The 23,169-nt window shown below is 38.1% G+C and overlaps 1 protein-coding gene across 3 annotated transcripts in view; it reads right to left on the bottom strand.

Moving 5' to 3' along the window:
* Positions 1 to 7,694: 7,694 nt before the first annotated feature.
* Positions 7,695 to 23,169, bottom strand: part of MINDY3 (MINDY lysine 48 deubiquitinase 3) — a 60,477-nt gene continuing 45,002 nt past the window's right edge. For all 3 annotated transcript variants that reach the window (XM_074865084.1, XM_074865093.1, XM_074865099.1), the window contains 5 exons: positions 19,299 to 19,371; positions 18,348 to 18,420; positions 13,226 to 13,313; positions 9,985 to 10,056; positions 7,695 to 8,767 (listed from right to left, as the gene is read on the bottom strand). In XM_074865084.1, the coding sequence (XP_074721185.1) occupies positions 8,618 to 8,767; positions 9,985 to 10,056; positions 13,226 to 13,313; positions 18,348 to 18,420; positions 19,299 to 19,371 (456 nt within the window). In that variant the 3' untranslated portion in view covers positions 7,695 to 8,617. The remainder of the gene's footprint in view (positions 8,768 to 9,984; positions 10,057 to 13,225; positions 13,314 to 18,347; positions 18,421 to 19,298; positions 19,372 to 23,169) is intronic.

A 23,169-nucleotide genomic window follows, 5' to 3' on the forward strand; every position in this document is an offset into this window, starting at 1 on the left:
CCCCAACGCCGCCGCCGCCGCGGCCGCCGCCGCCGCCGCGGGGCGAGCCGCGCTCGGGCGCCCCCTGGTGGTCCGCGCCCCGCAGCAAGCAGCGCAGCGCGGCGTAGCGCCCGGCGGCTGCCGGTGGCCCCCCCGGCGGCGAGGTGCGGAGCCGCGGGCAGGCCCCGGCGGGAGCGCGGTGGCCCGGAGGGGCAGGTCCTCTGCTGGGAGGCAGCACCTGAGCCCGAGAGACCCCCCCCGCCACCGGCCTGTGCGTGGGCTCCGCTGCCGCTGGGCAGGGCTAGGCGCTGGCGGTCGGTCTGGGGCCGCCTCACCGGCGCCTCCCTCGCTGAGGGCGGCAGCAGCCCCGCTGAGGCAGGAGCGGGCCCGCCGCCGCCGGCGGAGCTCTCGGCGCCTCGGCCCAGCGCCGCACGACGCCTCCGGAGTTGCCTCCGCGAGAGGACGATGCGCAGAGCGCTGTGGCTGCCGTGCGGCCATCGGGGACCCGGAGCGTCCCTTGTCCCCAGCGCCGGGAGTGACGCCGGGGCAGGGGCGCGGGCAGGGTTCTCCGTCCCGGTGCTCGGGGTGGTTTTACGGCACCGACCAGGCTGCATCTGGGGAAACTGACTTGTCTTACCAAGGAATTCCACCGGTGAAGCTGGGAGAAGCAGAGTTACCTGATGGCTCTGTTTGGACAGTCACGTTCACAAGGGAAAATGGCGGAGTTGAGGCTGGTGATTTTTACTTTAATTTCTCTCAACTTCCAGCGTTTTCAGGATTTTAAACTGAAGAGGCTGACACTTGAAAATCTCCTTTAGGAAACTAAGCTGCATGGACAAAGAAAATAGACCTTCATCAGATGGTTATGTAACTGCCAGCATGGCTATTATTTTAAAACAAAACAACCCAGCGACCAAAACCCCTTCTAACCACAGGAAAGATGTAAATCCAGCCACACAGTTCAGAACCCATTAGGAAATACATTCTTCTGTAAGTTCCTCTGTTAGTGCTTGCCCAGCTACATTGAGTTTTAATGTGCAGAAGGAGGCACCTTACTCTGGTGCGGAGGAAAGTGTTGCTATAGGCCCTTGCCACAGCTCCACGCAGGAGCAGGTGTCAAGCCTCTCTTCTCGCAGAAATAACCAATACTACTTTATTGCATGTGGCATGGAGCTTTTAGAAAGCTCTTCTTACAATTTCTTCATAAAAGTAATTAAAAATGATGAGGGTGTATAACTCCTGTCTTGAATTGCTCTGCCCCTGCAAGCCCCACAGTAGTGTTCTTTTTGTTAAGAATACATAAAAACTGACTCTGCTCGAAATGCTCTCTTTCCCTACAAAGCTAAATGGGGCTTCACATCCACATCTTGAGGGAACAGCACTCTCATTTTTATTTTTTCTGGCCAACTCAAAGAAAAGGAGAAACATTTTATTTTCTATTTAATCAACTCTGTTAGAAGGAAAAAAAGGATTATTTTACAGATGTGTCCAAAGCAATATCAGAGAAAGATCAGAAGAATAGAGAACCCATTTATAAACATGCTACAGTAGAGCATACCTATGAAAGCAGCTGAGAGTAGTTTGTTTTGTTCTGAGGTTCTGGTTTCTTTTCTTCCTTGTTTGTTTTAAGTGCTTTATGGCAAGATTATTCAGATAAGACTGACATTCCTGTTCACGAAAATAGAACAGTGTGTTTATTTCCAGCATTAACTGTGACCCTTAGCTGTCCCCGCAGGCTTGTAATATTCCTTAATTCTGCTCGCCTTACATTTGTACCAACTTTACTCTTGCTATTAGAGTGAAACATCACTATGGACATTATTTTGTTATTTTACATTAAACAAGTATCTCTTAGAGATTTAAGCACCAGTAATAAATTCAGAAATACCTCGATTACTTGTAGGGTTAACGTCCGCTCTTAAAAGACATACAATTTTAAGGCAACTGAAGGCATTTGGAAGTTGTCTTGCCTTACACTGAATAATAATAATAATGCCTTGCTCTTATTTAGCACAACAGTCTGTTCCAGTGCTGAGTGTCATAAATGAAGTTGCTGGGGCTCAGAGAACTGCTCAGATGGCACACCAGACCTGTGGCACTCAGGATCAAGAAGGCAGCACATCCTGGTGCTGGATCCATCTTGTACAGATCTATCCAAAACAGAGTCAAAATTCAGTAAGTAGCACAGTTGGAGATAGGTGAGTGTTCACACAAATGAAAAGCAGAAGGGGCATAGCAAGAACATAATCAGTTCTCACATGCTCCCCTCGTACCTATTTCCATTTGAAATATATGCCACCTAACCTGGTTGGTTTGAGCTAAATTTGAAAAGAAAAAAGTGCTTCAAATGGCTATCAATGCTAAAGCCTGTATGGAGAGCAGGGCAGAATGAAAAGAAGGAAATCTCTTTCAAGATCCTCTTACCCCCAAGGTGTTAACATACAGCAGTCCCCCTCCCCTTACCCTCTTTTTTTTTTTTTTTTTTTTTTCATATAAAGAAGGGAGACATGAGTGTAGGATATTCCAAATCAGTTCAAAGAGATAAACAAGAAGAGCAATCTTTTCAGTTTCTGAAGGATTTGCAGTGTTTCTCTGAATGACCTGGACCTGTTCTGATCACTGGAAGCTTATTCCAGATCTTGGTTTCCTCGGACTTTAGAAATGTTTGGACAGGATGTTGTGATCTGCACTGCTCAAGAGGTGAGTAGCTGCCCCAGTTGTTGGTAGACTGAAGTTAGGTCTTTAGCATACCTGTGGCCCGATACATTAACTGCTTTGAATATTGAACTAAAAAATCTTAATAGGCTCTAGAATCTGACCCAGAGCCAGGACAGAGAGCTTTTTTAAGAACAGTTAGCCAAGAGTCCAGAAGTCATTATCTACCTACAGAATAACTGGAAGGTCAAATGTGGGACCAAATAATAATTTATACAGAAAAATTCAGATTATATAAAAATTATACAAGATTCATGGTGTGAATTTCTACAGCTGGTATTATGTGCAGTTGGTGAGGTTAATACGCATTATGATCTTTCCAGTCTTAAAAATAGATCAAAGCTTCTATGGAAAGCTTCTTTTGCTGAAGCAAAACTTAAATATTACTATTTCATAGAAGGCTCTGTTATGAAACTGTTAATCTTATTTATGCCATTATTTAGTAATGTACCTGCTAGCAGAGGAAGGGTATTTCAGAGAATCATACGGGATTTTAACATAAATCTTGTCAAAATAAATTACAATTTTACCATTACATCTTTTCGAAACATGGCAATACAGAAGCTTAAGTGTCCAGTTCCCATAGGAAAGCTTACCTTTTCTCTTAGTTGTTTCCTAGTTTTGTTTCTGTAGGCAGGAGGCCTTCTGAACTAATTGGAGCCATTATATAGACAGTATTTTGTATTGATTATCCTGTTGCAAAGCAAGAGGATAAAATGAGGATGTGACCATGCTCTACAAAGCATTTGTAGATCTGGCTCCACAAAGCATTTGTGGGATCTGAATTCAGGACAACATGCCAACAAAGGATGTTCAGCATTTTGCACCTTACTTCTGTGGACACTGTCCAAGTTAAAGATCTTAGCAGAAGTAATTCATGCATGAAAAGCATTAAAGCTGATTAGAGAGTGAGCAGACTAAATCTTCTAGCAATCTAAGCATAGAGCCTGTGAAAAAAAAAAGTTTTTTTTCAAGAGATCTCATGGAAATACTGTTTTTTTTCATTAGTTGTAAGTATTAACTGATTTAATCCCATGAAATCAATGTAAACCAGAGTCTAATGAGCCAGTCTACCATCTTGGTGAAAGCACAGACTGGCTGCTTAGTATGTGAGACGCCAGAGGTGGAACAGAAGGGACGTTGCAGGGGAGGCTGCGAATGCCCTCAGTGTTCACACTGCTATTCCCAGTTCCCAGGCTATTGCAGTTAGCAGACCTGCAGCACAACACTCAGCAAACCCACAACAGGGTCTGAAGGCGCGCTCCAGAGCATGCCTGATGCTATGTGCTAAGCAGCTTTGCTTACAAGCAAGAGTATCCAGAGTAACTGTCCACAGGCTGACTGTAGACATCTCATTGGACAACAAAATGCACCACGGTATGCATTGCACTAATGGAGGTTCTTGTTCCTGCTCATGAACTGTTGTGTAGACGTAGCCATTCTGGATTTTATTCCCACATCACTTCCCTGCTCCATCCAGGCCTGTCTTGGGCTCCTTTTCCCTAAACTCATCCTCACAAGGAAGAGAAGAGAGAATAAAAAAGCATACAGATGCATCAGATAAGCAGAAATTATAACTGCCTGAAAGATAAAGCTGAGAACGTTAACAGAAGTACTCAAAAAACCAAAGTGTCCTGCAAGTACTTAAGTGATTCATTCTTTTAATGGGATCTTCATGTGGATTATAACAAGGATATTTACATTTGGATTTACACTGACTGCTTACCTTGAACAGCTCAGACTTTAACAAACCAAATATATATTTGTTAGCCTGAAGCCTTCAAATATAACTCACTTGGGCTAATATGAGGCATTAGAAGTAGTCTTTCCATTACTTAGATAATTTATTTAGAGTGTCTAATTGTAAACTTCAGAATACATTGAAGTGAAAATATTTTTTACCATTCAACCAGCAGTTGACCCCAGGACCTTCTTCTCCTCATCTCTTTGGTATGAAAGTGAATTTAGAGCAGAGAGACACAATTTTCTGTATCAAAGGGCTTTGAGACATGGGAGGGAGAACCCAGTTTTCTGGACCGGCTATCCAATGGCCTGCTAACTGTACCCCATGTTGCCAACTAGGACACTAGTTGTCTCCCAGAAGACAATGACCTTTCTTTGGCAACTAAAATTGAACCACCATGCAATATGTAAAAAATCCTTCACCTAGACTATTAATCAAAATGTCATTTAATTGCATATTTGGTTCACATGCTTTGTTACAGTTAGCATTATCATTTTGCTCTGGTTAAAGCATGTATTTAATCCCACAGAGTGCTCTGGTATTATTCATCGATTCAGCCTCAATTTGCAAACTGCAATATATACATCTATATAGACATACACACACACACACATACATATGTAGCCTGTGTATTTGGCACTTAGAGTAAAACAACCTGTGAAAATTATACAGGTTTCTGGTCATTTTTCTATGGAAGCAATCGAAAGTACCAGACATTAATGCTCCACATATTATAAGTCTGCCTTCTAAATAACCACACTCTTTTAGGGGACAAAATTTTCCATAAAGTCAGAATCTCTCCCATCTTGTTCATCAGGGAGGAAAGGACAGGAAGGTTCACTTGGCTGAGGCTCTCAGATGAGCTGGCAAAGTTCCATTAAGCACTGTTAGTTCCATTAAGCAGTGTTAAGCCCCTGTTGTCCAAAAATACATGAAGTAAAACAGAAGCCAGGTCTCAAACAACTGGGCAGTATGAAAGAAAAAGAAAGATACAGGAATAAAGGTTCTTATACCACACTAGGCAGCAGCTAAATTTCTCTGGAGTATGGCAGAGGTTTTAATCCAGACTAATGCTTATATATAGATTGCACATCAGATGGGCTTCTAAATTATTTTTTTTCTGTCAGATGGGACATAAATTGCATCTGACAGTGGACTAGAGAAAGGCTGTTTATTCTAACAGATTCAAGCTATGATTCAGTGCAAGCTCTGGTGAGAGATACTCTAGTACAAGCCATGACAGACACCAGAATCCAGGAGAGAGAGCAAGAAAAGTGAATTTTTACCTTCCAAGACATCAGTGGAAGTCTGCCTAAAGACATTTTTCTTAAACGTGCAAAACCAGCTAAAACAAATACCTATCAAGCCTGAGTATTTTAGGAAAAGTAGTTTCGGACTTGCCAGGGAGTCCAGATTAAAGCAGATTCTCTTAATTAACTGTCTATATACTTTTGAGTAGCAATGCTACTGTTGCACAAGTCTTTTAACATCAGGCCCACACAACAAGATGGAATACTTGTGTTCTAAGTAAAGTGAGTCAGATAAGATGATTTAAGGAATCTTTTCAAATTATTGTAATCTGTAAAGGAATAATTTTTTCAGAAAAAGAAATCTCAAAAAGAGGTAAGATACACTGCTGCCAGTTCTGCAATAAGGAATGGTCATGGTAATTTCAAAAATTATGTTTTTAAACAAGTCCTGATTGAACTTGTTTGGTAGCTGGGGGGACGAGGCTTCAGCAGTGGCCTCTGTGAGAAGAAGTCACCAGGAGCTGTCCCCATGTTGCATGGAGCCAGTTCCAGCTGGCTCCATGACAGACCTGCCACCGGCCAAAGCTGAGCCTGTCAGCAAAACTGGTGGGTGTCTCTGTGATAACATTTAAGAAGGGGTAGAAGATGCTGCATGGCGGCTGGGAGACAGGAGTGAGAATATGTAAGAGAACCAACCCTGCAGACACCAAGGTCAGTGAAGAAGGAGGAGGAGGAGGTGCTCCAGGCGCCAGAGCAGAGATTCCCCTGCAGCCCGTGGTGCAGACCATGGTGAGGCAGGCTGTGCCCCACAGCCCGTAAAGGTTAACAGGGGAGCAGATCTCTACTTGCAGCCCGGGGAAGACCCCACACCAGAGCAGGGGAATGTGCCTGAAGCCCATGGAGAGCCCATGCCAGAGCAGGCTTGCAGCCTGTGGAGAGGAGCCCACACTGGAGTGGGTTTTCTGGCAAGACTTGTGACCCCATGGGGGACCCACACTGGAGCAGTTTGTTCTTGAGGGACTGCACCCCACGGAAAAGACCCATACTGGAGCAGTTTGTGAACTGCAGCCCGTGGGAAGGAACCATGTTGGAGCAGTTTGTGAAGGACTGTCTCCCGTGGGTGGGACCTCATGCTGGAGCAGGGGAACAGCGTGAGGAGGAAGGAGTGGCAGAGATGAAGTGTTACGAGCTGACCACAACTGCCATTCCCCATCCCCTTGCCCCGCTCAGTAGGGAGGAGGTAAAGGAGCTGGGATTGAAGTTGAGCCTGGGAAAAAGGGAGGGGTGAGGGAGAAGGTGGTTTTAGTTTTGTGCTTCTTTCTCACCATTTTTAATTGCAATAAATTAAATTAATTTCAAGTCTGTTTTCCCCGTGATGATGAATGCTGAACGATCTCCCTGTCCTTACCTTGATGAGGAGATAAGGAGCTTTGTAATCTATTTTCTCCCACTGTCTTGCTGAGGAAGGGGAGTGAGAGAGCAGCTGGGTGGGCACCTGGCAGCCAGCCAAGGCCAACCCACCACAGAACTATACTACTCATCCATTTCCAGATGTAAATCTAACAGATACATTGTACAGTCTTACAGAGGACTTAACTATAAGTGTCACGCAAAGGACGTTCCCATTCTACCACTACTACATGCCTTACAGTGCAAATTCTCCAACAAGGGTTTCTCTCCCACACTTATACCTAATTTTTGACCAAATCAGTTTATTTTCCTGCATGATGATCATTCTAGAATCATGGTTATTTACACATGAAATAAATTTTTAAAAATAAGTAATTCTGAATGCTATATTCACCCCTGCTGGCAATAGCATAGGGTCTGCAATCACAGTTAAGATGCAATACATTATCTTTTGTTGTTTTGTTTTGTTTGTTCCTTTTTCCTGAGATGCGTTCAACTCGAAACATGACATTTCTAAACCCACGGTCCCTTTTCATCATCTTAGAGAGGCAGTAACCAAGTTCTATTAAAACCAAACTGAAAACAATACAAAGCGATTCAAGGAAAAGATTTTATTTTAGGGCTAACAAGTTGATAATAAATAAAGGAATATAATAATGTAATAACAGATGTTCTCATGCAGTTAACACATACAATAACGCTGGCTTACACTGCTGTTTGGACAAATTGAGAAGAGGTATTTGGCAATATCATAAGTTTGAATAGTTTAAAGATTATAGAACAGGAAATTATTTCCGCTGTTTTTACATTTCTTTTATACAAATTCAAATAAATAGTAATACATCTATTTTTCCTCAGATTTTCTGTTCACTTTTAACATGCCCGATAACTAAGCCACAGTAATATACAACTGCCAAGAAAGTGTATTTATGAATTATACTTATTAATATTCCTAAAAATGTATCATATTTATGTCACATTGTGCAAGCTCTTTAGGTAAAATCAGATTTTAGGAAAAACTGCAGAAAATTTAAACTCATTAAAACATATCCAGTGCAAAGGCCAGTCTAGTCCACACATTATGGTACTGTAATGTAAGCCAATATAATTTAAATAATAAAACATGCCTATATGATTCAGAGGAAGCTGAATATGTTTTATGTTTTAAAGATCTGACATCTAATATGCAGATTCTGCAACATCAGACATTTTTCAAATCTTCATGACATGGCAAAATAATGTTAAGACTTGATAAGTAGGCTTTTTTTTCAGGATAACTCACATTAACAGTACTACAGTGGCCAAAAAAAGACAAACTATTATAATAGAAATCAATCTGATTAAAAAATTAAATATTCCAATTAACACTGAAAAAGTGTTTGTAATAATTATTTACAATTCATCAATGATACCAGTGTATAACTTCACACAGTCAAAGTATACCACTTTCCAAGCAAATACCAATTCTTGTATCCCCATTCAAGGATTCAATAGTAGTATGTTGTTTATGTGCAACACATCAGTTTAAAGAAGGAGATCGATCTGTGGTCCAGAGTAATTCTATATATGGCCATTTGGTTTGTAAGCAGCGTTTTACAGGAGTGTCATCGGTCTGTAGCATTGGTTCTTCAAAACCCATAACAACTGCTGTGCCTTCTACGTACATGACCTGTCAAAATAAAACCAATTACGTCAGCCTATGTTTGTTTAAAAACTCTAAGATGAGACAATTATTTTCACTGGCTTAGGAAAGGATTTGTTATGATACTTCTTCTTCCTTACTACAAAAATCAAATAATGAAATGAGGTATGAAATAAAAAAAAACTACTCTCTTAGACTAAAGTGCCTGAAAACCCTGACCAGGCCATATTCATTCCACTGTTTACTTCAATAAAGACCAAAAATGAGGAAAAAAAAAATCTCAGAAATGCAACGCAAAAATTCTGTGACAATAGATCTACTACTGTAGCAGCTGCAAAGTTTGATATTGTTACTTTATAAGACAGTGTTCCTTAGACTTAACTTTATGGAATTAATTTTCCATAAAATGCAACTTCTGTTGCAAGTCAGCTCTATTCATATATTTTAAATGTTATAGGTAGAATCCCCTGAAAACAAGAATTTGTTTAAATTTTCTTAATTATGTATATATGTTCAATAGTAAAGAAAAATTCACCTTTGAATGCTTTTGCCTACATTTTGGAGTATGAAACTGTTGGAGATTTCACAGGGGTAATTTTAAGGACTTAACTCCAAGCTATTCTGAAGTCTGAGTATATATATACATTTTCTCAAAAAGTCTTCTTACTTGAAGTAATTTTTGTTCCTTATGTCTATTAATGCCTATGCTCTTCTACCCTAAATGCTAATTCAAGAAGCAACTTAGAAGCAGTCATGGTGTGTCATGTATACTCCTCCTTCCAAGAAAGCTGAAAATGAAACAGGTCATTTTTGTTCCCCACTAAGTGGTTCCAAAAAAATACTGACTTTTGATGCAAGTCTGGACTACTAAAATATTTTTTAAAAAGTCCAAACATCTCAATTTAGATGTAGGGTTACTTACAGAAGATGCAGTTTGTCTGTGTTACATCTCCATTGTCCTTTACAGTTCAGATCCCACTTCTCACAGATAAGCATGAGAAGTGCTCTACTCAAAACACATAGCTTAAGAGATGTGGTCTAGCCAACTGATCCACTATACTAGCTAAAATATGATCAGGAGCACAAAGCAGTTCACAATTCGAAATATATTATTTTGGAAGAAAATTATCGAAATAATAGTTTTGTAAAAAGTCTGTTTCAAGTGGAGGTATTTTGCCTTTAACTACAGTCAGTTTTGCATACCAATTGTTATTAAGGCTAGATTTATGTTTCTTAAATCTTACCTTTTCATTATAGTTAGATTGCTTCAGTCCGTTGTAATGGTAAACAGTGAATGACTCTGAAACCCTAGAGTCCTAGTAAAGAGAAGACAGTTAATTTCATGTGACATATACATCATGCCTTGACAGTCTCATCTCTTTACAACTCGACAGATGCATTTAAACAGGAAGACTCAAGGAAATTGCAAAAAAGTACAATTTCTTTTAGGTGACATGATCTTGAAGACTTTGTTCATTTTACCTTTCTCATCAGAAATAAAAAAAAGATGTCAGTAAATTAAAGGGTAATGCCCCCAAGAGCAAGTCATGATTTTCTGTGTTCATCTGGACACTTTGAACTACAACTTTCAGCACTGACCATGTAGAAAATTGTCCTAATTTTTAAAGTCAGACACCTTATGTAGTAGCCACATTCACGTGTATTTGTGACTGTTTGGATGGTATGAAGTTAAATATTTACTAAGGACCAGATCCAATCTTCGACCCTCCATTTGAGAGCTAAAAAGTAATTTATGCCCACACCTGCCTAACTGTAAACCAATTGTGAAGGCACCTGTTCAGCTGAGGCCTACAAGAGATGTACTGCAGTTGTCAACCTTTACCATTCCAGGTGTTTAAGTGCTTTAGTCCTAAAAGGACTAAAAAGCTTTGCATTTCACTGAATCAGGAAACACAAATCAGGTGTAATATCATCTCTTTTATGCCTGCTGGACCAGGCTCCAAACAAAAGCTTATCCCTTTTTTAAGTATGTGGAGGTAAAGGCTGGAATGAGAGGAAATCTGCTCAGGTTACAGTACATCCATCAGATGATGAAAAGCCCTCATTCATTTTTCTCCTCTTAAATAATTCAAAAAGCTTATCTCTGTATGGGTCTCCAACAGCAACACAGGCTATTCAGTGGAGGGAGGGTGGTGAAAAGGAAGGTAAGCGGTAACTCTACTTGCAGAAGTTGCTTCACAGAGATAAATAAAATCAAGCTTTGCTGGAAATTAAAGAGAACACATTCTTTCCCTGAGGAAGGTATGTTCACTCTGAAGGAAAAGAAGTGCTGCTTTCCAGTTCCTGTCTCATAGATGTTAAGAATTCTGTGCAGTAATTGTTTCCCAAAAAAAGGGCTACCAGTGAATTCAGGAATCCCCCTCTCCAGGTGACTACCCTAAGCACTAAAGAGTCAGGCTTGCTCTCTCAGGCTGAATGATTTTTGAGTATTTTTATTCTAAGCCAACAGCTCTGAAAGGGAAAGCTGAGATACCTTCCTGCTTTTGAGGTGGAGCTTAGTACTTTCTAGGAGATTAAGAATGGGATTTTGAATATTCTCAACAAAGAAGGACTCTCATCTGGATCTCCTGAGCACTAGCTACATGTTCAAATATTATATAAAGGGTAATGTAATTTCTGCAGAATTTCATTTTCAGAAAGAAATTCTGTACGAGGTGTCAATCTGATCCACAGAGCACAGAGAGATTGGACAACATATCCGTGCCCTCAGCATTCATTCGGTAACTGATACTGGCAGGTCCCAGTCCAAAATATGCTGATTGTTCAGACTGTACCCTTAAGGCAGTAATACTCCCCATGTTTTGTACTGGAGCCAGCAGAAGTTCAACAGCATAGGTAAAACTGAATGGGGGGGAATCACGTGCAGCAGGGGATTAGTACTTGGTGGACAGGCATTAACTTGGGAACGTTACAACAGGTAAAGAGTTCCCCCACCAACTCTCTAGGTGACTAAGGCAGGGATCTGCCCATGATTCTTATACGCTCCCCTCTCCAGCTGCCCTTCTTCAGTCAGTGATGTCCTTCAGCAATGGGCAACAGAGGCAGCAGCCCCATATGATGGCTGTTTTCTCCTCCAGCTACCTATGGCCTGCACTGTACTGGACAGTTTAGGCACAGCCTATTATGGAGGATGTACTTTGGCTTTCTGAACTTCATTCTAAGCATCCAGTGCCTATAACTAAGCAGTGGAGTCTTCCAGATTTTCAAGTGTAATATAATTGTTAGAAATAAATTAAATTATATTCAATTGTAAAGATATTTCCACTTCTGGATATAAAAAGGAAAGGAAGAAGAAACAGTTGGCAAATACACAATGCAGATATAAATCTGTAAATCTGGAGAAAATGAACACTAACTCCTTTTTTCTTTAGATGAGGAATCATCTCTTAATGATGTATTCAGTCCCTCCATCTTTGGCAGTGCAGTTCTAGTGTCTTCTGAATGACCAGATTGTTTCATAGTACAGAATACTACACCCAAACAGTGCTGCACTACCCTTAACAAAAAGAGTCTTGCTGAAGGCATTTTAAAAATATTAGTCTCACATTTCCTTGGTTGTAAAAATTAAGCCATATAGTTTTGATGACATGTTAAGCTACAAAAGCCTCCAAAGAAGTCTTGCCTCCAGCAGCCTATCTGTCTGTCCCTGGGGAAACCCTCTCTCTTCTGCCAATACAAGTATTTGCATGGCCATGGAACAAGCTTCCATAAACCTGCAAAGACAGCTCTCATCCAGACCAGTTCCTTGTTCTGGTTTACCACATATCTGTACAAGGAGTTCCTGGTGGCAGGAGGGAGGCAGCATGAGGGCAGGAAAATGTGATCCAGGAGAAAGGGAGAACAGGACAACAGTGCTAGGTCAACACAAGCTTCTCAGTGGTGGTGCTATCTTAATGAATATATAGAAAAGATTTAGAGTTTGAAAATAATTTTCCATTACCCTGGCAGATACTGATTTCCACATATGCTAAACATAACGCTAGCATGACTTTTTGTTAAACTGTCAAAAATTGTACATTATTAGAGATGTACATAAAAATTGTTTTAAGTATGTTTGTAACCTTTCCCCATTTGCTAGCAATTACAGCAGACATTTATAATATTGATAAAAACAGTATGGTCATTTATTCTCAGAAAAAACAAACTCAGACTAATTTTCTGAGTAGGGAACCAGTTCAGTTTTGTATGCAAAATGATGATATATTTCCTGAAGTTAATTTTAGAACTTGTCACTAAAACGGAGTTTCCTTCCAGAGTAAAGCTAAGAAAATCATGGTCACCTTATACAAAACTGAAGTCTACAGTTTGTTGTGTAATGCAAGAAGTTATTTGCTGGTCAGCTGTGTCAAATGAATGCAACACTTATTTTTAAAAATAGCTCTGTGATATTGATGGAGTGTTTAATGAATCTCAAAGACAAGCAGAATAGACAGTGCTCTGCAGCAGTAAAGCTACATTGATTACCTGCTCAGGGAAAAATTCTTGCAGAAAGGGACCCAGTAATATGATGCCCAGTCCTTCTGGGTCTAATTTGGTCTTCATGAGGTTTACACTATGACAAAAACATTGAATAATAAAGTATGAGTAAGACATTTTTATTCTTGCATGACTTAAGTTATGCTGTGCTACGACAGTACTGGCTGCCAAGTATAGCAGTACTATTCTATTTTTAATCGTAAGTGACAGCTGCACCAGAATGGCATGCGAGTTGCCAAAACATGGTTATTTTTAAATAAAACTAATCTGTTATTTTAAATTAAATAAGTGATAATTCTGAAGCACCACCATATTTGGTAAAATAATTTGAGACCCATATAATCTAAAACCAGGTTTACAGCCCAAAAGGCATTTTGCTGTCTTGTGAGCATTCTTGAAGTTAGATACATAAAACAGTCACCTTTTAAATACAGCTCCGTAACTGCCAAACAACCTGGTTTTAAATGGAGATTTGAAAAGCCTCCAAGATTTTCTAAGTACACAGAAATAAAATTAAGTTGCACAGATACAGTTCTTATTTACATCATGTCCTTGATATCAAAGAAGCCAAAACCAATAAATAATGAAAATATTAACAATACTAATCTGAAAACCTTACTGCATTAATATGGTATCATTTCAGGTCACTACAAATGAATGTTAATTATAACTTTATGTTTCTATTTAAGCAATATATTTCTACAGGCATCAGATTGCTTAAACATTTATTTGCATCTACCTATCCTTTTGCCTAAGTTACAAGTTGTACCGTACACAAGAATGTCCTCAATGAGTCAAACCAACAGAGCGTCTTGCCCAGTATCCTGTTTCTGACATTGGTCAGTAGTGGATGCTTACGACAGAGTACAATAGGGCAAACATACAGTGATATCCTTAGTTTACCCTCCCCATTTCCAGCAGTCTGCTGCTCAAAGACATCTTCAGTGAGAGGCAGTATCTAAAACACAAAGATATATATTTTTTCTTTCCATGCATGTGCCTAATTGGCTTTGAACCCATTTACACTTGTGGCATTTAATAAACTCCACTCATAAAATTAAAATTAAACTATGGATTCTGGGAATAAATATCTCCTCCTGTTTTGAACATGTCACCTGGTAATTCCGTTTGATGACACCTCATTTTTGTATTGTGAAAAGCAATTAACAATCATTCCCTATTTATTATGAAACTCCCGATTTTAGAAACCTCTCTTACATGCCAATGGTGTCTCTTCCAGGTCGAACAGTCCTAACCTACCTCCTCCTTGTAGTAATGCCATTCTGTACCTTTGATTAGCCTTGCTGCACTCCTGATACCTTTCTACAATGTTCTTTAAGATGGAGTGAAACATCATGCATTTATACAATGGCATAATTGCTAGAAAACCCACTCCATATGCGTGTCTATCACTGAGTGTCAGTTTAAATCTAAGATCTGTTTCCTGAATGGTAATATCTAGTTGACAGCCCAACAATGTGTATGAAAAAATCAGGATTGTTTTATTCCCTGTGCAATCAAATTACATTTACTGTATTGAGACTACTCTGTTACCCTATCTTCCAGTGACTTCTGCTGCTCTTCCACATATCTTGACTACTTTTGTATCAGCAGCAAACTATCATATTAATCCCTACCTTCAAATCCTCACCGGCACCATGACAAACTTCACAGACCTAATACAAATTCTTGTAAAATTCCTCTAATGATCTCCCTCCATTAAGAAAAAATGCTATTTTTATCCTTTGATCACTTACCTACCTACAAGAAAACCTTCCTTCTTATCCCACGTTTACACATGAAACATTTACATGTGAATTTTCCCCAGACTGGCCTTCAAATCCTTTTCTAAGTACTGCTGTCCATTTGTCACCTTCTCATTCTGGTACTGTCTGGTATCAGGACAGTTTACAGTGGTATGTAACCTAAAATTGTTCAGCAATTTCATTCTGATGTTTCTTTACAATTTGGGGTTTTTTACTTGTCTTGACCCTTCAGACTCTTAGTTACACTGACCACCCATAAAAAGGCTTAAGTGTGGAAGCTTCTTTGTAATCTTCCCCAGTGAAGATGAGAACTACTCCCTAGCGTCTTCCCCAGTGAATATGAAGAAGAATTCACTACAATTTTCTTACCAACTTGAATACTTTTTAATATCGGGGATCACCTATCAGAACTTGCAAGTCTCCTGGTTCTGATGGGCTTAAAAAAAAATACTATTAGCTTTTATTTTAGAACCTCGCAGATTAGTCTTCAGAGGATTTTACCTCTGTTTTATTTTGTATTTACACTTAATGTTCCATAAATATAGATTCTTCCCTATTTTTTTCATGTAGGCACTCCATTTCCCTTTCAGAAGACACAGTCTAAGCTTCTCATAGCTGCCGCTCAGCACCTAGGCCTTTAACTACTTAGGTGTCTTTTATTGGGGGCTGCAGGCAGAAGGTGTCTTTCTAAAGTCTTTTTTATTATTGTTGTATGTAAGCATTTTATCCTTTTGTCTTTATTATTAAGTAGCTTCCTTTCTTGGTCCTAACATAGCACTAGTAGTAAACTATTTGGCTTCCTTTTCTTTCTGCCTCAATACACAGAGAACATATTACGCAATTCTTAAGAGAGTGGCTCTGTTAAGGTCCTTGGAAGATGAATTTTAAAATTCCTAAAAATCAATGTGATATCCTATAAACTATGTTAATTTAAGATCTTAAAAAAAATTAAATTTCACTACTCAAGTGAAACTACAACTGAGGATTTGCAAGATACTGGACTTTAATCCTTCTATTGCTCATTCTTAATGCTCCCAAAGTACAAAATTTAAGATATTTCAGTAGTTGTCTGAAACCTGCTCAAGTTCTTGAAGTGCTGTAACAGAGTTGTAAAAACATTGTGTTGGTAAACAGAACCAAGGCAGATTTAAGTAAAGACAATTTTGAAAATGCACTTAAAATTATGTAATAAAATTAAAGCAAGCTATGTACTCACTATTGAAATATAAGAACTGTTTAAAAATGCAGAGCCATACTAAGTTTTTAAGTATGGACAGTGTACAAAATTAAATCAATTAAGCAGGAGGGGAGATTTAATAAAATTTGATTGGTGTGAGTTCCAACTGAGGCTTTTTCATTCAGCAAATAGCTAAGGCTGTTCAATATTACTGATACTACAACAGAGCTACCAAAACAAGTATGTCTACACACTTCAATCATTTCAGTGCAAAGTTTAGCTTCTTAACTGAAGGGGTTACAACTGTTGGGGTGATGATACTGACAGCCTTTGTACTGTTATGGCTGAGAAGTGTGTAGGGAGAAAAGCCTCCAGCACTGGTCAAACAGACAGACAAGATAAAATGTTTTAAACAAGCTAAACCTAGATTGACAGATGTACTCAAATCGGTGCCCTAAAGAGTATCAGATGGTTTTTAGAAACAAAAGAACAAAACAAACAAGAGACCTGAGTTCTCAAATGTATTTACTAAAAGACTAGAAAATTTTAATAAAATCACATGCAATGGCATTCAGTACTGGAATGGCTAATCCACCTTGTTAAGTCATGTCTGCTCTACAAAGTTTTCCCCTTTATAATTCTTAAACTCCAAGCAGGTCTGACCATTATTAATCTTGAGATTCTGAGAAGCTTAAAGCCGAGGACTGGATGATCACAACAAATTTTCATTTAGTTCTTGAACTAAAAAATGTGAATAGTATGTTTGGAAGCAATGAATTTAATTTTACTTAAAAACAAACAAACAAACAAACAAAAAACAACCAGAAAAGCCTGTATGAAATTTGAAATGTGTTATTTATACTTGTGTTCCACATTAAATAGACAGGACATCTAGAACTAAGAGTAGGTTCTCAAGACAGTAAGACTACATTTTTATTTAAGAGAAGATGATTCAAGACTTAATATTTTATGGTTTGATCATGGCTTTTCAATACAGCAGGCCTTCCAACTGGCTCTTCCTACATCAATTTATATTCAATGTGCTATGCACAATAAAATAGGCTAGGGCTATGCCACAAACGCCCTGAAGGCCAAATGGAAAAACTGCTGAATACAGAAAGAGGATTTTCACAGATTTATTGAGGCAGAACAAAAAGGTGAAAAGAAAGCTTCTCAGACCTATTAAACTAAAGCTTTTTCCTTTCCCTCCCTTTAACAAAATCTTTTGCAGATTTCACCACTCATTGACATAATATGAATGCTAGTGTTTCTGACTTGTATTTTCTTTGGTTTTAGTTTCCTGGGTGTCTTTTGATGTCAATTTTTATTGCTATTCTCCACAGAAAACAGCTCAGTAAACTTTGTTGTACTTTGTAACATTTGAAAGGATAGAAAATGGCATCAATCAAATTTCAGATGGCTGTAGTAAGTAAACTTGCAGTCTCCACAGCCATGCTACAGGAACAACTGATTTAGACCCCAATAAACTACACCATACGTTTACAGAAGAGAAAACCATCTTTTGGAGATGTAAAAATGTTCAAGCACGTAGCTCTCCTTTCTGGGTTAAGCATTTAGTGGCAAAACATGGTACGCTTTGACACCGAAGGTTAACTGCTATCGCTGAATATTAGTCCTGCCTGTCCACATAAGATCTAAAATAAATTACCTTTTTCATCTGATAGTTTTAACTCTAATCCTAGGAATCAAGGTATAATTTCTGGAAACAAACTACAATTATAAACACTACAAGGTACTGAGTGTTGGTGGAAACAAAAGTGTAACTGAAGCAGTTTCAGCTTCAAACGCAATAGACAGATCCAGTGGTAATCCAATGCTAATCTGCCTCGGAATACCTTGACTGTTTGACTCTTTTGTCACACAGTTTCACCCTCATTAACATACAGAAATATATTCATGACTATCTCCTCAATATATAGTAATGCAGTAGGTCTGAGGGTTTTTTGGCTTCTAGTTATCACTACCAAAGTTAAAGACATTTTGATTTGAATTCCTCACATTTAATTGAAAACTGACTTAAATACTTCAAAATAACATTCTGTGCCCAGAGTGCAAGCTAGAAAAAATCCAGAAAAAACCCCCCTAAATTATAATTAGTATGTGGTTAATTGATACTCCTGTAGTATTTGAACTTTATTATACTTACTATTCAGGATCTGAAACAAGGTCCAGAGCCTTCATTACATCTTCTAGCAGAGTGTCAGGTATAAAACCATTATCTGAAGAAGTAGCAAAAATTCTCATTAGGAAAAGAAACAAAATGCTTTCCAGGAGTACAAATTTTACTCAAAAATACAAATACTGCATATCTTTATCTCTAAAGCTTGCAAACAAATGGTGGGGTTCTAGAAGGAACATAGCTTTCAAACACTTCCCTCCCACTTTAAAAAAAATGAGGAGTGCAATACAGAAACTGTGTTATCATACACTTAGAAGCTTAACACTTGCTAAGAACTCAATCTCTTTATAGCAATATCCATCTCCGCTAGATACCTTGAGATAATAACTGTACATCTTTTCCCCTTTTGATTAGTTAAAATAGTACCTGAATGTTAGACATCCTCTGTTTCCCAAAACGTAAGAAATTTTCTGTGTATGCCACATACATTCAAGAACAAAACTTCATGAAGAATGCAATCATAGCGGATCAGTTATTTTATGAAAATGTAATATAAATCAAATTATACTTAAGCTTTATGTTAATTACAAAGAACATGACAAGGTTAAAAAGCTTATGCTCTAAGAACTCTACTTCCTATTGCACAACGTTGTACTCAAGTTCCCTTACTACAGAATTGTCAGAAAGCTTCTTCATGTTACTTTGCAGATTGACTACTGTATTGAAAATTTGTCTTAAGTACTAAGTATTTCTTTACTCTCTTAATCAGCTCAGGTATAAACAGCATATTACCCTGGCATGGAATTTGAAATGGATTTGAAGGTGTAGTATTTGGAACAAATTTTAGAAAATAACAGTCCTATTTTTGAAGAGATACCCTAAACAATGTAGTAGTCATTACTATTTGGAATTTGTCTCTACTGAATGAGTACATTTCAGTTAAAAAAGTCTTATTTCAGCAAGAATTACAGCCCTTACCCTCAGGGTCATATGTCTGGAAAACCCTTCTAGCTTGCTCTGAAGGCGCTTCAGGAGCAACAAGGGCCATATCCTTAGGGAGGGAAAAAAAAAAAAAAAAAGAAGAAAACTTTCAGAATATTCTTAATTCAGATACAGATTACCAGGGAAAAATTTAGCCGTACTACACAGGGCTGGACCTTAAATTAATGAAAATTTAAATATAAAAGAAGAAAAATTAAAGTAATTTAGCAATATTGCTGATAGTGACATTAAATGATCAAGAAATGTTAAAGATTATTCCACAAACTTCTATACAAATTTCATGTAAGTCTTTTCATGCAGATTCAGTCATGGGACAAAAGCTAATTGGAGACTACATGTATTATGTGGAGATTTAGATTTATAGTGTTGTTCTTTATACCTGAAAACACACACACATGTACCAGTGAAATTTAGTGTACTATGCATCCACTGAAACATATAAAAATTCTTTACATAGAAAACTGTGAGAGAATGTTTTGAAGTCCACTTCAGACTGGCAGAACACAAATTTATTAGCTGCATGAAAAAGTATGATTTCAATAGTAACTACTGCAATGCTTTTATTTATCTGTGACTTTTTTCAAATCAAATACAATCATGCTTTCCAAAAGCTATGAGGAGGCACATGTCTATCTCCTATTATAAAACCAGCAAAAAGCACAGCCCTCTGGTTTTATGCCAAAAAAAGTGTTATTAAAAAAAGTGAAATTGCTAAGTTATTCATGAGAAATGGAAGGTGGCATAAAGGCTAAGAAATGTACCTATTCAAGCACACTTTAGTTTAAAAAGATACAAAGACTTAATGTTCAAATAGAACATGGAACTCCAAAATAGAGCTCCAAAACCTGCTTGATAACAGTACTTAAAATCTCCAGTTGCAAATTTACGATCACCTATGTTGTTTTTTACATAGAAAGAAAAATGAAAAACTTTCTCAGCGGGAAAGACTGCATTTGACAATACCCTCCCTATAGTTTTTCTTCCTGTCAAAGTGAAAATGTAGTGTTACCTTCTATGCTATGAACAGTAAACACAAAACCCCAGAAATAGCAGCATTGACATTACTCTGAACAACATTAAACCCTGGAAAACCTGCTTTTGTTCATATTGTATTAAGTAAATTGATTTGTTACAAATAAAAAAGTTACCTTAAACAGTTTTATAAAGTATACCTAATCTTTTCATTTCCAGTTGAGCTCAACTTTGCTTTCTGAAGATGATTTAGATTTTCTTAAAAGAGAAAATCACAGCATTCTCTCATTATAGCTGTGTGTGCTAACAGTGAACTTCAGTCTAAACTGTACAGGTCTGTAGCACTTCATTTGAAGGAAGGCACAGAAAAAAGTCAGAAAATGTAGAATTAAAAGATGCATAATGACCTACTATTCTTTTAACAGATTAAGGGAAGGAATAGAAGCAAATAATACATCTGACCAGAATTCCACTCTTATCCAGTTTCTCCTAATAGCTCACTCCAAATCAGCCAAGAGTTTTAAGTATTCACCTGATGGCATCCAGGATACACTTAAAAACTTTCCTGAATGAAAGCCAGCTGCCTAGAACACACTAACAGGGATAACACGGAACATGACATACACTTAAAATTAACAGTTATACTTTGAACAGATGAATGATGCAGCTATTACCAGCATAAGGCTACAGAGCCCTCCTCATTTCCATGTACAGGAGAGACAAAAATTTGGTATTATACAGGATTATACTAGACAAAAAATTAGGAGACATCTGCCCTGTCTTCCAAGGCTCTAGATCGCCAGCCCATTTTATACTTTCACTCCTAAGAGATACTTAATTGCCACTTGAGCACAATGCAAACATCTACACTATGAAGTGATGCAGTGCATGGAGGGAAGGATCAGGCTTCAGTCTGCTGTGATGTATTAAGGGGTATCCACATCACATCTTTACTGGCAATGAAGTTTGTGCCAAACAACAGTCCTAGAAGCATGCTATGCAGAAGCAGAGCCAGCTGCTGGAAGCCCATGTGTCCACACTGCAGGTGAGGCACTCTGAAAGTCCTCCTAGTGTGCAACTTCAAGTGTTGGCTCCACCAGGAGAGAAACAGTTTTCAGCACATCCGTAGGACACTTAATTGCATGCAACAGCATTCCAAGTCTAGATGCAAGGAAGATTTGCACCAAAAAGAAGCTCTCCAACATGCTAAATAACTGATATAGATGGATCTGGTAAATCATGTCTGCTAGAATTATCCTAGCTCCTGACATGTGATAAACTTATCAGGACTAAATTACTTCTGGCTCCAGCCTACTGCATCTCTTGCAGCACAAGTGTCACCGTTCACTGTGACTGGGCTGCAGAGCCCCCCTTTAGGTCAGACAAACTCCTGTACTATGTGACTTCTCCAAACATCCTGTACTTGAGAGCTTCAAGTGGGAAAGCGTACAGAAGAAACTAATTCAGGAGAAGTCCCTTTGTCCTTCTAGTTTCTCCCAGTGAGATCAAGTTGTAAATTGCCTGCTTAATATAACTGGAAATAGAAATTCTAGATTTTTATATTAGTTCAGAATCATAATCATGTAATTTTAAAGATCCACAAATATGACTAATTTGGAACAAAACCACTATTTAATGAAAAATATTCCAATGATTTTATAAATGAAGAACACTTAAAGAAAATCAATACTTTAACAGTATATCTTCATGTTTACATATGTTCTAAACTTTTTTTCAAGTACTTTGCAGATAAAGAGGCCATACTTCTTTGATAACATCTACAGCTCAACACAATTAGTTTCATAATGCCAAACGATGTATGAAGTTGTACAGTTGTTGAGTATATACTCTGTTATGATGGGGAACACTTATGTGATTATATAGGGTACATACATATCCTGTAAAATTTCATAATATGTGACCAACTCTTAAATAATTTGCAGTAGTTCAGAATTGGAAAAGTTACGTTTTGGGGGGTCAGTATTACAAAACATACTAAGCAGGAGTAGATTTCACTATCACTGAATTACAGTAAACTATTGCAAATAGTTCTCAGTTTAAAATCAATGATGCCATAGCATATAGATCTTATTAACAACAAAATGATCAGTGATTTCAATATTCAGGATTTAACTCCAAAGAGAGGCTATTTTTATGGTAGGTTCTTTTTAATGAATTAGCAGTTCATAAAGCCAGTGTAACATGGGAGAGCTCTTAAAATTTCCATGGTATGGAAGGATATAACCAACGTAACTTCCAACTGCACAGACATATTATTTCAAATGCAAACTACATAGTTCTACTTTGGTTTATGAGTATGCAATTCTTTCCATAAAATCTCAATGCAATCCAAGAACAAAGACTATCATTTGCATTGTCCACCCTCCCCCAAAATTATCTTGTTAATGTAGTACTTTCCACAGTTTCATGTGACACAAATCAGATTTTTTAAAATAAGTCTCCCGCATCTAGCAACAAATATTTTTTTTGATAGTCCAATTGCAAATAGTGTGTATTTCTGTTGGCATTTTCATTTTCCGGGTCCTTAGTTATTTCAGTGCATGTGCACATGGGAGGAACTTAGAGAGTAAGTCACTGAATGCATTACTCAATACTGAAAATTGTCCATGTCTTTCAACTGAATTTTAAAATATGGTAAAGCCTTCCAATTATTACACATTAATGCTTTTTATTCATTAAATGTGATTTACTGATGCTTTAAGCACATAATTTCAGGAGGAAGCAGAAAAGTTACCTGCCTTGGAGAGATGACCAAAAAACCCATCCCTCTTACCTTCAAATTAATTCTAACTTTTCACTGAGACTATTGTCCTATAAACAGTTAAAAATGCAAGATATTAATCCTGTATATACA

This window comes from Strix uralensis, chromosome 1 (genome assembly GCF_047716275.1).
Source record: "Strix uralensis isolate ZFMK-TIS-50842 chromosome 1, bStrUra1, whole genome shotgun sequence".
NCBI lineage: Eukaryota > Metazoa > Chordata > Aves > Strigiformes > Strigidae > Strix > Strix uralensis.